The sequence below is a fragment of the Cryptomeria japonica genome, chromosome 6 (genome assembly GCF_030272615.1).
Source record: "Cryptomeria japonica chromosome 6, Sugi_1.0, whole genome shotgun sequence".
NCBI classification, from domain to species: domain Eukaryota; kingdom Viridiplantae; phylum Streptophyta; class Pinopsida; order Cupressales; family Cupressaceae; genus Cryptomeria; species Cryptomeria japonica.
This window is the reverse complement of record NC_081410.1, coordinates 209,685,852-209,699,626: the sequence shown is the minus strand read 5'-3', so window position 1 is coordinate 209,699,626 and position 13,775 is coordinate 209,685,852. Positions and strand designations below refer to the sequence as shown.

Genomic DNA, 13,775 nt, shown 5'->3' with positions numbered 1-13,775 from the left:
AGATGGATTTGGAGGTTGGGAACAAACAGAGTTTGAGGGAAGGCAATGCAGGTTCGTGCAGTTGTATGACACTAGGGAGTTATTCAGTTCAGTTTTTAGCCTTTGGGGAGTGTGATGGAGGATTTGAGGTGTCTCCTAGCCTTTGTGCCAGCGGGTTGTGGCCACCTCCAGGCAGGGATGGTATGCTTTGAGGAACTTGGAGTAGGTCTCGACTGGACGTGAGGTTGCCTTGGTGGATGCAGAGAGGGTTCGGGAGGAGCTGACCACCAGGTTGGAGGCAGTACTAGCGTGAGACGTAGCTCAGCGTACCCAAGAGTTGGATGTCAGGAGGGCAACGCCGGCGGCTATCGAGGACAAATTGGCTAGGGAGACTATCATTTGAGTAGCAGTTGGTGGAGGCTGAGACTGAAAAGTGTGTTTTGCAGACAAGTTTGGTTTAGGCATAGGAGGATGGTGATGTCGAAGGAAGCAATAATGGTGAAATCCGCACTTGAGCATCGAATGGTAGCAGCCAAGGGTTTTCAGGCGAGGACGCAACAGGTGTGTGGGTTCCAGGCTCAACTGGCATCAATAGTTATGTTTAATGTCATTTCTATTTTGTATTAAGTCATCCGGAGACGACTTCTTTTCTTTTGGGGGGGATGATGTTGGCAGCAATATTGTACACGGAAATAAAACTAGTTAATTAAGTTGTAATTGTGTTGGTTAGTTGGCAACCGAGTGGTGGCAGTTGCGGTGCGACGGTTGGCGCTCGCACCCCCTCGGCATCTTTATATATACTTCTGAATGTAACTTGTGGAGAACAACAATTATGAATGGAATAACATCTGATATATTGCATCTGATATCTATGGCATTATTATTCTGAATTACGTGTTTTATCTGTGTGCAAGGTGATAGATATTTTATGCAGCTAATTGATGATTATTCTAGGATGATGTGGGTTGTCTTTTTGAAGGAGAAATCAGAAGCATTGGACAAGTTCAAGATATTCAAAGCTAAAGTGGAGACTGAGTCTGGATTAAAGGTGAAGTGTCTGAGATCTGATAGAGGTGGAGAATTTTGTTCCAGTGAACTCAATTCATTCTGTGAGAAGCATGGGATTAGAAGACAATTATCTGCTCCTAGAACCCCTCAGCAGAATGGAGTTGTTGAGAGGAAGAACAAAACTGTTTTGGATACTGCAAGGACTATGTTGATTGAAGGAAATGTTCTGAAAATCTACTAGAGAGAAGCCATTAGTACTGTTGTTTACACATTCAACAGAGTTCACATCAAAGGTGATACCGATAAGACGCCTTATGAGCTTTGCTTTGGTCATGTTCCTACTGTGAGATATTTCAAAGAATTTGGTAGAAAATGTTATATCAAAAGAGATGAAGATATAGGAAAGTTTGATGCTAGAAGTGATGAAGGAATTTTCTTGGGATATTCTACAAAGAGCAAAGCCTACCAGTGCTACAATAAGAGACTAAGAAAGATAGCGGAAAGTGCAAATGTGAAGGTGGATGAGAACCTTGGAAAAGAGATCAGATCATGTGGTTATGATGATGGTCAACATATTGTTTTAGCCCCTATTCAGACTAGAGAGCCTAAGCAAAATGATCCGGTAGAAATTGTTAACTCGGATGTTGTTGCTGCTGGTGAAGGAGTGCAGGAACCTGATAATCAGAACAATCAGAAGACTCCGAGGTACGTAAGACTGAATCATTCTGAAAATCAAATTATTGGTGATAAGAACAAGGGTGTAATGACTAGAAAAAAGTTAGTTGTTGAAGAAGTATGCTTGATTTTTAAAGTTGAACCTAAAGATGTTGTTGAAGCTTGTAAAGATGAAAGTTGGATGAGAGCTATGGAAGAAGAACTAGATCAGATTGAAAAGAATAATACATGGGAACTTGTGCCTAAACCTAAGGATAAGAATGTTATTGGTACTAAATGGGTATTCAAAAACAAATTCAATGAAACTGGTGAAGTTGTCAGAAATAAAGCAAGACTCGTTTGCAAAAGATATTCACAGCAAGAAGTAATTGATTATGAGGAGACTTTTGCTTCATTTGCCAGACTTGAAGCTGTTAGACTGTTGCTTGCTTATGCTGCTTATAAAGATTTCAAGGTATATCAAACAGATGTCAAATCTGCCTTTTTGAATGATGATATTGAGGAAGAAGTTTATATTGAGAAAGATGGATTTTCATTATCAGATCATGGAGACATGGTATGCAAACTGAAGAAAGCTCTTTATGGATTGAAACAAGCCCCTAGAGCCTGGTATACTAGACTAGATAAATATTTGTTGAAATTGGGATTTACTAAAGGTGTTGTTGACAGTAACCTGTATTTCAAGATTGAAAATGATAACATCCTGATTGTTGATGATATTATCTTTGGAGGTGATGATGATTTGAGCATGAAGTTTGTCGATGATATGCAGAAAGAATTTGAGATGTCTATGATTAGTGAGATGAAATTTTTCTTAAGTTTGCAGATTGCACAGACTGGAAAAGGTATATTCATATCTCAAACTAAGTATGTGAAGGAATTGCTGAATAAGTTAGGGTTAGGTGACTCCAAACCGGTTGGAACTCCTATGGTGACTAGCTGTAAATTGTCTAAGAATGATGAATCTCTAAAAGCTAATCAGAGTTTGTACAGATCTATGGTTGTTGGACTGCTATATCTTACACAAACTAGACTGGACATTATGCATGCTATATGTATGGTTGCTAGATATCAAGTTGATCCGAAGGAGAGTCATGTCACTATTGTCAAGAGGATATTCAAATATCTGAAGGGAACTGTGGATTATGGACTGTGGTATTTGAGGAATGATAATTTCATGTTGTGTGCTTACATTGATGCTGATTGGGCTGGTGATGTAGATGACCGGAAGAGCAGTACCGGTGGAGCATTCTTTTTGGGTAAGAAATTGGTTTCATGGGCTAGCAAGAAACAAGATTTAGTATCCTTATCTACTGCTGAAGCTAAGTACATTGTTGTTGCTAGTAATTGCACTCGGATAGTTTAGATGAAGCAAATGTTGAAAGATATCAAAATTATTCATGATGAGCCTACTATTAATTACTGTGATAATTTCAGTTATATCAACATGTCAATGGATTATGGACTGTGGTATCTGAGGAATGATAATTTCATGTTGTGAGCTTACATTGATGTTGATTGGGCTGGTGATGTAGATGACCGGAGGAGTAGTACCGGTGGAGCATTCTTTTTGGGTAAGAAATTGGTTTCATGGGCTAGCAAGAAACAAGATTTAGTATCCTTATCTACTGCTAAAGCTAAGTACATTGTTGTTGCTAGTAATTGCACTCGGATAGTTTGGATGAAGCAAATGTTGAAAGATATCAGAATTATTCATGATGAGCCTACTATTATTTACTGTGATAATTTCAGTTCTATCAACATGTCAAAGAATCCGGTGCAACATTCAAAGGCTAAACATGTGTCAATCAAATATCACTACTTGAGAGAGCAAGCCAATGAAGAGAAGGTGAAGCTGGAGTATGTATCTACAAAGGAACAAATTGTTGATAACCTTTGTCTAAAGATATATGTCTATTTAAAAGACAAGTTAGGGGTATCCACCCCTCCTGATGAGAACTAGATGCATTGAGTTTCATCAGTCCGGTGGATTTCAAAGCTTTATCTTTTTATCTGTATTGGTGAGTTGGTGTTGCTCCTCTGGTGGAGTAGTTTGTTGATCTGGTTATGTATTTTAGAGGGAGAGAAATTCATGTCTCGGTTTTCTGGGAGAGTTTGGCTATCTATTTTGAAATCTTTGGCATTGTTGTCAAAGGGGGAGAGAGATCATGTGAAAAACTGTTTTAAATATCCTGATCTTAGGGGGAGTTTGTTGGAGATATCTTCTTTCTTTGCACTGACTATTTTTCACATTCATATATTGCCATGAATGCCAAAGGGGGAGATTGTTGGATATTGTTGGTCATTGTTGCTACTAGGATATGTTGTTGTCATTGATGTCAACATATTCTTGTGTATTGCTCCGATGATTGCAAATTGGGAAGATCTTATGATCCGGTTTGTTGTTTTGTTTTGTTGATCATTGTTTTGCAAAGCTCGGTATGTTTCGGTGGGATCAAATCTTGTACTGAGTTTTTGGGATATTACTTGGGATGGTCTTGTGTATCTTCATTTCAAATGGTTTGTGATTTGGTGCTCCGCAAGTTATCTTTCTTTGTGGCAGTTGTCGATTGGTTGTGTTCTTGAGCTTTCAAACGTTAACCGATGAAGATTTGATAAGTGGCGTTGGTGCAGTTATTCCTAATGATTCTAACTTGCTTGTTGGTGTTTCCTAGTCGTGTCCTATTTGTTTTGATGATCTGCATTGATCGTTGTGCGAGCTTTTAATGGTTTCTATGAACCGGTGATGATTGTCGTGTTATGCAATTTTCTTGGTGGTGTAGCGTGTTGCGGTTGATCTTGGCATGATTTCTGGTGGCGTTGTGCATTTGGGAATTTGTTTTAGGACCATGTTATGCTATGTAAACCATATTATTGTTCTGGTGGTCGATCTTCGTATCGTGTGATGTAATTTTGTAATTGAGGGTTGAGGGTTTAGCCGACCTTGTTATCAAGGTTGATGATTTGTATATATAGGTGATATATCCATGTAATTTAGGTGTCAATGTTGTGTCTGCATTGTCAGAGAGAGGTGTATGTGCAAACAAGTGATTTATCCTTCGGTATTGAGATTGAGGTGAGTTTGGTGTTGCAGAGCAGACAACTGTGCTTAACTGGAACTGTAATCTGGCATTTGGAGATGCTATTCCTTCAGTTCATTTCTTCAAGATTGTAGTCTGAATTTTATTGTAAGTCAGTGAGACTTCCCTGAGGGTTGTAGCTTTCCAGGCCATCATCATTTGAGCAATGAGCTCTAGGCAGTGTGCCTGAATGCATGTGCATTCTCCATTGTAATATTTTCACATACTACAGCAAAGTATCATCTTACTGTGGGTAGGTTCCCACCGTGGTTTTTCCCTTAACCGGGTTTTCCACGTCAAAATCCTGGTGTTGTGTGTTGTGCTTTCAATTTGCTTATCTGTCTTATTACTGCAGTTTATCAGATATGTGTTTTGTGTTTAAGTTTGGTAATCCGATGAAGATTGATTCACCCCCCCCCCCCTTCCCTCACAGTCTTCCTTCTTGATTACTGCTAACAGGGAAGGCTTTCACCATATAGAAATTTAGAAGTCTAAAGGGTAGAAGGCAGCATTCCTTAGACTCTTCCTTGAAGATGATGTGCGAGATTTGATTACAAATGAGTTCACAAAATTTGAGAATGCAAATGGTCTAAATGTTGATGCTTTTCATCATAGGTATAAGAAGGATGCTCATAGTTTGTGGTACTTCCATGGCTAATGCTTTCAAATCCTACAACCCTTTGCAATCAAAATTTTATCACAAGCAAGTTTAACAGTTAATGAATATTTATTTTTTAGTATTTATAGTTTTTTGTTTTTTTTTTAAATTGAAAATTCTATTAATAAAATTATAAATGCATAACTTTAAATTGTTTACTTTGTTTTCATAGGTTGCTAGTTGATCTGCATCCAAAAGATGTCTCATCACAAGCAATTTCAAAATTAAAGCTACTATCCCTTACAAGATCATCTTATCCGAGGTTGAAGCCTTCTCGGTTGAGGCAACTGTGATGATTAGGTTCTTAGGTAATTTGAAGAGAGCATAGAATATGGAAGATCACTGCTGTTTTTCTTTAGTTTGAGGGAAGCCCCTTACAAATGGTAAATGATTACAAATACTTGGACCTCAATTTTCATAGCAACCTTAGTTGGGAGGCTTGTAGAGGAAAGAGGATACAAGGGGGATGTGAAGAATTATACATGCTACAAAACAAATGAGAGTCATCCAAGCTATTGGATTGGAAATCTAAGAAGACATTATCAGGCTACTTGTTATACTAATGGTATTGTATGGTTGTGAAGTTTGGGACAGCAACATGTCAAATATCAAGATGGAGGCAAATAGAAAGATTAAAAAGATGTCTCATCACAAGCAATTTCAAAATTAAAACCATAGTCCCTTATGAGCTCAAATACTGGATTCGTGGCTTAGGGTTTGGGGGCGAGGCCGGTTTCGAGCTTGGTTCAAGTTCAGTCCTAATTTGGCCTTGGGTTCGTTGTGGGTTCGACCCTGTCGGCTCATCCATTCAATCCGTTCTACTTCTTGCCATTTCTCATCCCTACATTTTGTGCTCACCATTTTAGTGCTCCCTCTATTTTATTCTCGCTAGACCAATGAAGATTGCACAAAACCAAGCTTGAATTTCTAATTTTTAACCCACGCCACTTCCATAGTATTTTTTTTTAAAACTTTAACACTATAAAGTTTATCTAAATTTATTTTTATATACTTAATAATGTTTATTAAAATATTTATTTATTAATTTCGAAGTTTTTTTACAAATTCATATATATATATATAATATTATTATACACAATGAATCTATTATAAGATATATAATATTACATATAATATAATATAATATATTTATATTATAATTTTATTTTATATATATTATAATATTATTATATTTATATTATATATATTATCCGCACCCATACCTATACCCAAGGAAAAAGAAAATTGTTGTACCCAATTTTGTATCTTGTACCTATACCCGTACCTGAATCGGCAAATTAGCTTATGAGATCATCTTAGCCAAGGCCGAAGCCTTCTCAGTTGAGGCAACTACAATGATTAGGTTGTTTGATAATTTGAAGAGAACAAAAAATGTGGAAGACCACCGCTAGCACAAAATTAGTAGAGGAAAAGCTAATTAGAAGAAAAAACACTTGGATGAAAAAAAAATATCAAGTTGTTGAGTAGATGGGTCATTAATATGCATGAATGCCCAAATGTAAATGTAGGAATCAAGTAGTACATGAAAGAGAATGTCAAAGGGGTGTTGTGGTCAATACATCTTGGGCTAAAAAGAGAATACTATGTAAAGCATTTGAATCCCACTTGTGAACATCAACAAAAACACTACATAGAAGCAGATATAAAATGGAAAGCTAAAATGCTAATAGCCTAGTTAAGAATTCGCTCGCACCATCTTGGGTGCAAACAAGGAGGTGGAAAACATCCAAAGAGGAATGGGTTGATAAGGTTTGTCATCTTTGCACTTCAGGGTCAGTGGAAATAATATGGCATTACATCATTGAGTGTTTGGCATTTGAGGAAATTTAGGGCAAATATACAAATACTCTAAAAGTTGAGTCTCTAAATACTTCGCTCCAGGAGGAACGCATAGTAAAGATGGTAAATTACCTGGTCAAAATTCATAGCAGAAGAAACCTGATCAGCAAGGATTAATGGTCGCTCTATGTTAGTTTATGGGGTTTGTTGGTTGGATCTTTTGAGGTCATTACCTTGTTCACAACCTTGGGTTCCATAGACTGCTTGGCCTCGTGGAGGTCATTAGAAATCTTCATTCATTCATTACACCACAAGTGGTCTCGTGTATGTCATTAGAAATCTTCATTCATTCATTACACCACAAAAACTAGGTTAGCTCTACATAATGTTTTTCTTCTCTATCTATTATTCATTGCAATGTTTTAAAACTCACCAAAAAATATCAAAACTTGTTAGTTGTAAAGGGCAATGAGCAACTCGCTTACCAATAGGGGAGTTGTGGGCTAGAACTCATAATGAGTAATCGCAAGTACTTAGTAAGTCTGCATTGATATAATCATTTACTAATCTATGTCAAGTTCCAAATCAACATCAAGTCCGCCAAGTTTTATATAATCACAATCTTTACAACTATAATTCAATATGCGATGATCTACACAAATACCTAAGCTACAATTGTTCAAGACAATGTATATTCTTAGGACATAATTTGGAACACTCACTAGGTGCGAGTAAAATGTTAGTATACCTATCTACTATCTACTTCCGTGTTCCCCAGTAGTCTAAAATTCTAAATCAATATTGCAATTTTTTAAGTCAATGTCCTTGGCTTGGATCCAAAAAACACTCGAAAGAAAAACTTTAAAACTAGAAAATCAATGTGTAAAAATTAAAAATTAAAAATTAAAAAAAGAAAATCACAATTTTGAAATATTTTACTTATATATCAATCGCTGTGTTTAGATTATTATTACTTTCCAGAAAATGCCAAGTTTTCAGTGATTCTATGCAGGTAAAGCCTTTTTAATAGATTGAAGATCATTTTTACCTCGGCATCTTCACTATGTACGATACTCAATTTTTTTAATTGCAAGATTTCAAAATTCCCTCTTGAAAGATTTAATCTGTTCTAGTCCTTGGTCACAAGGTCAAAACTCCAAGCCACACAAATTTTAAAAGAAATCAGTTAAGTGGTAAAAAAATTCCTAAAAGAGCCTTCCAATGCAGGGTGCATACTCAAATTGCTGGGTTTTTAGCTTGGCTGTAACCTTTTAAAGGTACGGCATACCTTTCGGCACGTCAAATCAAACATTGAATTGAAAAAAAATTCAAGCTAGCTAAATTCCGTCAGTATTACCGGCCTATGCTTTGTAAAAACACCTATGCGCCGGCACTAGAAACTGTGAATGGAAGCTAATGCATTCAAACAAAACTGAAAAAAAACTAAAATCACTTCAACCAAAAGTAGCAAGACAGACAGAAGCAGAAGAAGTACGCACCCTCCCATGATGCCAAGGGTGAGCGTTAAGATGGTCCTGAGCAGTTCCGTTGCATGTTTTCTGTTTGATAAAATAAAGGACAAACGCACGGACTGAGGAGCTGCAACTTCCATTTTAACGAGCAACTCTCCTTTCGATCATTCCCAGAGCCTCCAATTCTTTGTTTTCAACTCCAAGATTAGACCACCCCTCGGCTGTCCCGAATCTGGATGTTATGATCTACCTTTCACAAGGATTCTTTCTCATATACATCTTCATCATCTTTCTCAACTATTAATATGGTAACTATTTGAGTTTCGGCCGTGCTTGTAGGAGCTTTTTTTCCAAAATTGCCAAAGGTGTTGCCGCCGTCCAGACAGGAATTACTTAATTAAGATTTTGTTTAAAAAAAGCTGTTCACTTTTTAATATTTTAGGCGCATCAGACATGCAGCGCCCTCTTTTCTTTTTTTTTTCAACTTTTTATTTGATTTTTTATTACTGCCATAAAATTTTAATTACATTTAATATAATTAAAATAAAAAATTAGATATAGGTTAAAAAATTAAAATTTCTATAAATATAAATATCAAATTATCATATTATTATTATTGTATATAATATATCCTTCAATAAAAATTAAAAGACACTTAAATGCATAAAAAGGAAAAAAAATTATTATTATTATTTTTTTTTTAATATATTTTTTTTCCATGTATTCAATTAGCTAATTTTTTATTATTTAATGCTAATTATCTCGATTTAATATTATTAATCATGGAGATTGAAAGTGCCCTAACATGTTATTAATTATGAGGGATTGTAAGTGTCCCTACATAAAGTCTTTTTTGTAAAAAATAAAGATAAGGAATATAAAATTAAACTATAATACTAATAATTTGATAATATAAAAATAATAATATATTAAACTATAATAATATAATCATATCTAAATAATAATTTAATATTAATTAGAATATAATAATTTTTTTAGTGGAATAATGAACAAATATGATATCTTTGGTGTACTATACTTATATTCCTTTAATGTTTAATGATAAATATGCTAGTATATATAAATAGTATTATTTTCATATTCATATATACATATTATATAAGTCAAGGAATCACTATGTTTATAAATTGAAGTATTTTAATGTATTCTAAATTGAAGCATTTTATTTTGTATATATTTTAATTTTATTTTAAGGTGACATTTAAAAATAATTAGTATATTGTTTTCAAGCAGTCTAAGGATTTTTTTTTGGATATAGATAGCATTGTTTTAATGTAACAATCATTTTATTCAAATAATAATAATAGTGGAAGAACTTTATAAAGGATAATTGAAAGATTTTTTATTGGATATAGATAGCATTGTTTTAATGCAACAACCATTTTATTCAAATGATAATAATAGTGAAATAATTTTATAAAGGATAATTGAATAATAATTTAGAAAAGAAAAAATGAAAATAAAGATTTTGGTTAATTCATTGTATGTATTAGAAAAACTAAAAAAAAAATCATTTGATTTGTTTTTTTCATATTAAGTTGCAACATAGGACTACACCATTTATAATGAATTAATCATTTGATATTAATACAAAGATTTCATATAGACTAATACACTCAAAATCTATATAACATAAATGTGTTTGTTTTTCAAATAGTATTTTATCTTTTGTATTCTGATTTTATATAAATTTAAATTTATTTTACACATTTCTTTCTAAGCTTATTGAGTTATAACACATTTTATCTAAGTAAAATATTAATATAAAAGTTTCATATAGATTAATATACCTAATTCTATATAACATGTATTTATTAATATAAAGGCTATATGTATGCTATTTTTGTAGTATTTTATATTTTTAAAATAATATTCACAAATAATTATAGTGAGAAGTGTAATCTATAATAAGGAGAAGCATATGGCATGTCATGATCATCAAACAAAAACTATTTTGAATCTACTTTTTATTTTTAAATATAATTTTAAAAAAAAAATTTAATTACAAGATTAAAAATAAATAAAAAGAACTATTTATATATATACAATTCAATAAATGTATTAAAAATAAATAGCTAAAACAAAATTAAAATTAAAATTTATATATCTATAATATAATCAATAAAATAATTTTTAAATAAAATGAAATAGCTTTGTTTTTCTATTTCTAATATTAAAAAACAAATAGCTAAAACATAATAAAATAATTATTTAATAAAAATTAAAAATTATGTGTACATAATGTAATAAATAAATTAATTCTAAAACAAAATAAAACATCTTTGTGTATTTTTTTCATACATTTCCTTAACTCATTAAAATAATTATTTATATTTGTCTTATGAAGGAGTGTGACCAATTTAAAAACTTTTTCATTTTCTAAATTATATTTTTTAATATTTTGCAAATGCAAAGGATAAGAAATATATTTTAGTAGTTGGGACAAGGTTGAAAATTTCTCCCTTCACATGGGATCGTGTCTTTACTAAATAATTAAAAATACTTTTATGTTTTAAATAATATTTCACTATTATATAATTACAATATATTAAAAACATGTTATTAATATAAATAAATAAATCATAATGTCTTGATGTATCTAGTTTATTTTGTGATATTTATGATTTACACATGAGAAATAGTGTTTTCTAATTCTAGTTTGAGAATGCCAAAACCAAATTTTCTATGGTGAAAATTTTAGTATCACCAACAATCTTCTATGGTAGTGAAGTTAGAGGAATTGAAATTAATAACATTATGTGCACTCAAGTTGATAGAGTTCTTATTTGCATGCTATCTAAAAGTCTATAGGCAAAACAATCATTTTCATATGTATTTATCTTGTATGTATTTTGAATTCTTCTTCTTCATATTTCAATTGTTTTTCATATAATGATGTTGTTTCATGGATTAAGACATATAGAAAATGCAACAATTAGACATAATAGACATTCATTCAAAGCTCTTCTATCAACTATGTTGTGCTGTGAGCAAGGGATCAAGAATACTTGGTATGTTCAATGCGCGTGTTTCTTATTATAGAGAATTTATTTTGATATCAATTTTATTCCTTTTGATAAAAACAACTTAGACAAAAGTATTGTCAACATAAATTCATCACTACTTTAAGAATTATACTCATATTGAAGATAGCCAAACCATTCCTTTAGGAATAATATACTAGTTTTTGGTATAAGACTTTTTTTGAGATAACTATAGGAGTAGTTTCATTAACACCACATGGAATCAAACCACTTAATCTTAAGAGATCAACACATTTGTAAACTATGGAACAATAAATGAAACTAAAGTGAGTGATGTATTATGAGATTTATGATAGATTCTATTATGTAAATAAAGTAAATCATAGTTCTCTACAAAATCTTATTGATTATGAAAATCAAAGATGTGTAGTTCTATTATTAGACAAATGACCTAACATACGATTCTTTGTATCAATTTTCATCTTTAAAAATATATCTTTAGCCTCTATTTTAAAAGTACAAACAAATACTTTGTGATTTATTAATTATCTTTATTTTTCTTACAAACAAATTTAATAAAATGCACTTTTATTATAACATATTTAACTTGATTTAATTACAAATAAACAACAAAATATAAATTTTAAAATTTTCTAAAAGTTATCTTAAATAAAATAAAAAACAATGAGTAAATCTTTAAAAATTAAAAACAATGAGTGAATCTTTAAAAATTAAAATTTTGATTGTTAATTTATCTTAAATAGTTGATGGGAGAATAATCAACCTAATAAATTACTCTTGCAAAAGGAATATGAATTTTATAATTTTATATTTACATTGAAAAACAACTGAACTCCTTCAATTATAAAACAAAATAACTTTGCATTTCCATTAAACACAAAAGAATTCTTAAATTGAAACAACTCAACTCCCACCAACTATAAAATATATTTTAAAATGAACAACCATCCTCATAACTAATTTCATGTGGCATTAAACACGATTATTTTAATTTAAAACAACTCAACTCCCACCAACTACAAACCATATATGAAAGTGAACAACCATCCTCATGGTCAATAACCAAAATGAACATCATCATCACCCACAACCTAAAATATTCCAGAGTTTATGGACCTTTAATAAAAAGATTATTCAATGTACTTGTTTATCTCTTTATAAAATTATTTTGACCAGCATTGGGGCCCAACAAATTTATCTCCTTCAAATAGTTTGCATATTATTTTATTCCTCGTGATGTAATTTTAAAGGACAAATCGAAAATGCATATTTAGATTCCATCATCTATCATCTTATCTGATACGAATCTCTTCAAGCAAAAGCAAAGATGGGATCTTTGTTCAAAATTTTACCTACGCAAAGCTACAGGATAAATCTAAATCATCTCCATTTCAGCGTTGTGCTGTTTTAAGACAGATGAATATATGCATTTTTTCAAATAGAACCAAAAACAAAAAGAAAAAACACAGAAAAAGATCTTATACGTACCCTCCCATAATGCCGAGTGTGAGCGTAAGCATGATCGTGAGCATCAGACTCCTATAGCGCTTATTTCCCAAGATAGATAACAGAGATGGCGAAACGTCAAGCGACCTGGGTTCGAATTCCACCTCCATTGAATTTACTCCTCCTGAGTTCTGCAACTCCATTTCTGCAACCTCAAGCGGCCTGGGTTCGAATCCCACTTTGTGGAGTTGAGCTTAACATGTCTTGTATGATGTTTTATAGGCATTTTTCATGAGATCTATTCTAAGCTTTATTTTAAAATATCGTGTTTATAGGGCAAGTAGTGGGAGTTGCGTTGGAATGCACTTAATAAATCTTTGCTCTATACGATGAGATTCGGGGTCGGGAATTTTAAATTCTAAAAAAATTTAAAAGGCGTTCGAATGACTGGACAATGTAAGGTGTAGATTAATTCCTGAGAATTTGGAGTGCATGCTCACCGTCCCGTAGAACAGTTGTATGCAGCGAATTTCAAATATTGGGTATAACCACTTTTGTATCCTTAAAGGACCGTATTCCATACAGTTATTTTGTAAAAAAAAATTGTTAAATTAATATTCATCACTGGCAA

At 32.4% G+C, this 13,775-nt stretch overlaps 1 protein-coding gene across 3 annotated transcripts in view; it reads right to left on the bottom strand.

Annotated features, from left to right (window-relative positions):
* The window catches only part of LOC131069823 (uncharacterized), a 179,608-nt gene extending 166,204 nt beyond the window's left edge, over positions 1–13,404 (bottom strand). The window contains exon 1 of one of the 3 annotated variants that reach the window (XM_058005391.2): positions 13,187–13,404. In XM_058005391.2, coding sequence (XP_057861374.2) covers positions 13,187–13,347 — 161 coding nt within the window. In that variant the 5' untranslated portion in view covers positions 13,348–13,404. Of the gene's footprint in view, positions 1–8,699; positions 9,049–13,186 lie in introns of those variants that run through there. The other 2 variants (XM_058005389.2, XM_058005390.2) reach the window with 2 other exon arrangements.
* Positions 13,405–13,775: the final 371 nt, after the last annotated feature.